Source organism: Penaeus monodon, chromosome 15 (assembly GCF_015228065.2).
Source record: "Penaeus monodon isolate SGIC_2016 chromosome 15, NSTDA_Pmon_1, whole genome shotgun sequence".
In the NCBI taxonomy this organism is placed as follows: Eukaryota; Metazoa; Arthropoda; class Malacostraca; order Decapoda; family Penaeidae; genus Penaeus; species Penaeus monodon.
Window position 1 is genome coordinate 4561069 of NC_051400.1, and position 3698 is coordinate 4564766.

Consider the following 3698-nt stretch of genomic DNA (forward strand, 5'->3'; position numbering starts at 1 on the left):
AAGATCCGCTAGTACCACTATAGTTCATACAGTGTTACTGGACTACAGATGAACCCTGGCAGTACCTTAAACCAGTCCTCTGCAGTTATTTTTAGTTCCCTCATGATACACATTGCACGACAGAGCATGGCCAAAATGAGGAATGTATTCTGGGTGCGGTATTCTCAACTAGAGCAATGGTAGGCAGGTATCCCAATGGCTTGTACCATGATCACTTTTTATAATCGAATGGCTTACTTCTCCTCATTATTATTATTATCATCTGTTCCACTGAATATCATTATCCTGCTTGACACAGTTTAGTTGGTGGCGTGCTGCTACTACTGTGGGTTAAGTTGTAGACTTTGTGCTTGAGTTACCACTATCACATTATCACCACCACACCTGCTCCCCCTCTACCACCACCGCTCCTCACCATCACACCCGTGTTCTTGGCGGCGGCGAGGAGGCAGCAGCAAGGAGGGCCGGTAGCTCACAGGTGTAGAGGCATTGCTTACACCCGAGACTCCAGTGTCTGACCTCTTCTTCTGTGGCAGCCTTAATCCAGCAGAGGACGTCCCGGCCCGACAGCAGAAGGGCAGCCCAGGATGTGCTTCAGTGGGACACACCTCTAGAAGACAGTGCTTACAAGAAACGACTGGAAGACGGTAAAGAGCAGGTGCTCTCCGATGACTCAACAAAGGCTGGGCATACAGAGGAACGTGGATGTAGTCCAATAACTGTGCTGGAGGCACGGCCTGAAGTGGACCATGTTGTAACAAGGCCTCGATCAAGGGCTGGCTCCCACACCATTACCACCACTACAAGCTGGGGAGCACCAGTAACCACCACAACCAGCATAGAAGTTGATGATGATCAGTCTGCTCGCTGTCTACAATTGACTCTACACTCAGAGAGTCGTGTTACATTACATGCTCCTGGTGGTGTTTGGGAGGGGTTACATGGTGTTGAACAGCAGCAGGAACACCAAGATGAAGAGCAGCAGCCACATGAAGACAAACGTGTGGGAGACAATGATGTTCCAGCAGAGGCATCACCTGATGCAGGGCCTGTACATAAGAGTGAAGGAGAGACCTCAACAGAACAGGATTTCTATGGCAATATCCACCAAGCTAAAGATGCTCATGAATTAGAAAGCAAAGTACAAATAAAGAAATCTGAATGTAGTCTTAGTCAAGGAGCAGATGCTATAGTATCAAGCTCAATAGGAGAAGTTAATAGCACTGAAGCACCAACCTATGATCTTATAGCAAAGGAAAAAATAACTGAAGATATTGTTTTAGATAGCAGTAAGATAAATGAAGATATCCAGCTTCCATCCAGTACAGGTGCTCCTGATGTCCAAGTAGATTTAAGTATGGATGAAGTTCAAATGCCAATACTAAGCAGTATAAAAGACAGTATACCTGAAGGTTCAGTTCCAGAGACTGGAAGTGTACTTTCAGCTAGCAAAATTAGTGTATCAGCTGTAGAGATTGATATTGCACATGAAGATAATGCCTTGTCAGCAGAATCAGTCAGCTCTGATAAGGAGTTAGGAGATTCAGCTACAGTAGAAACTGCAAATAAAGTAATGGCTGAGTCAGCACAAGATGTTTTAGAGATTGCCTCTCAGCCATTATCAGATGAAGATTTAGAAAGTGTCTCGCCTTCATATGATATTAAAGAAACAGAATGTGCAATCCCTGCAGTATCAGGTGATGACTCTGCCTCTCTAGTAGGTGAAGCCACAGCACCATCAGCACACCGTCCAACGACTTTGATGATAACTTCGAATTCAAACGAATCAACTGACGATGCAGAATGCACGGCGAACGACCTTACCAAGCTTGGTAGGGAAGACGACATCCCAAAGGAACTGAAGGAAGAAACAAGTGTAACTGAAGTGGAAAACTTAGAAGAACTAGGGATGGGAGAGCTGGCAGTAAGTGAACGGCCTCCTGGAAGTGAGAGTGGCGCTGTGCCTAGGCCAGAGCGTCCTGCACGACCAGCACCTCGAACAACAACCTTGGTTAAGGTTAAAGTTGAGAAGAGGCCTATTACCAGCCACCTTTTAGTACGGGAACGATCCGTCCATGAACACCAGCCAACAGTCCATGTACCTTCAGTTGAAGAAGAAGTGCGTGGACTTATGCAAGAAGTAAAAGAAGCAACTAGTCAGATTAAGCAAGAAGTGAAGGAACTGCGCCAGGCAGACACACCTACTCCTGATACCCCGACACCTCTAAGGGAATTCAAAGAATTCCTAAATAGGGAAGAAGAACAGGAGCTGGAACGCTTGCCAACAATCAAGGAGATGTGTCGTGAAAGTGAGGAGGATGCATCTGGTACAGTAGGAGGTGAGCACCTTCGTGGCCATGAGCATTTACGCCTGGACCTTGATGTACCTACTCTGGGTCGTCCCATCCCTGTGCAAGCTGTCCAGCGTAGTGGGGATGACAGCAGTCATCCTGACAGCGGGTATTCCACTTTGGAGGGGTATTATGCTGTAGGTGTTGATCCTTATCATACTTCAAAGTATAAATCCTGCAGTGAACCAGTTCCCGAGGGATCCCCAAGCGAACCTAGTATTAAGTCGGAGCTTGAGAGCCCCTCAAGCCTTGTAGATAGTAGCGATTTATCTCCTGTAGATTCTGTAGGTAGTACTACCTCTCCAAGTAGTGAGAACCAGGGCAAATCTAAGTTTAAGTCATTTATTAAAAAAGTGCGCAAAATAACTTCTAAGGGGCTTCAAAAGTCAGATAATAAAAAAACTGATAGTCAAGGGAGTAAGTCACCAGACACAGCTACAGCTGTAGATGTCATAATTCCTAAAGCTTATGAGGCCAAAAAGTGGGAAACTAGCACGGTGGTTATGAGCAAAGGAGAACGACTGCCCTCTGTGGACAGAGGCAAGGAAAGTTGGACTTCCGATATTTCTGATCAGTTGTTGTTAAAGGGGAGAGACTATTCACCATTTTATATGGAAAAAATTAGAAAGGGAACTGAAGAGTCAATAGAAACAGTAGCAGATATTCATGCAAGTGATATGCAATTAGAAAAATCAGCAGTTACTGATTCACCTGAAACAGATACTGCAATAATTGAATCTCCTGTTAGTGTTGCATCATTTTCTGTGTCACCTATAGCAGAGGTTCATGATATCACTGAAAGTCATGAGGTAAGAATGGCTATCAATCAGGGAAGTAGACCTGATGACTGTAGTTCAGATCTTCATGATAGAGAGGTTGGCTCAAAAGTTGAACCAATCCTTTCTCATGATGGAACACCACAGTTATCAGATGTTGCTTGTGAGATTGAGTCCGCATCAAGGTCTCAGCCTTCAGAATCATCTGTAGAATCACCTTCAAAAAATGAGCCTACTACAAGCTCTCTCACATGTGAATCACATGAGTCATCTCTCAGGGTTCCACAGTTTGCAGAGCCTTTTGTAATTGATTCTGTTATATCTGATTGTTTCCAAAGGGCGTTTGAATCCGATACTATAAGGCAAGCTATTCAGGAGAGTGAATTAGAAAATATCTGTAACAAAGATGAACTAGAGGCTGTTCCCATTGACATTTTGACAGCTAAGAGGGAGAGGCTCCAAAAGTCAAAGACACATAGTTTGGAATTTGAAGAAGTAGAACCAAGAAAGGCATTACCCCCAACTTCACCAATTCTTTTGGCATCTGGTGTTGAAAATGTACAATTTGAGT

At 44.5% G+C, this 3698-nt stretch overlaps 1 protein-coding gene across 1 annotated transcript in view; it reads left to right on the forward strand.

Moving 5' to 3' along the window:
- LOC119581700 (ankyrin-2-like) overlaps positions 1-3698 on the forward strand; it is a gene marked incomplete at its 5' end in the record, with an annotated part of 102055 nt that overhangs the window by 64599 nt on the left and 33758 nt on the right. The window contains 1 exon segment of the mRNA XM_037929821.1: positions 537-2339. Within this exon segment, the coding sequence (XP_037785749.1) occupies positions 537-2339 (1803 nt within the window).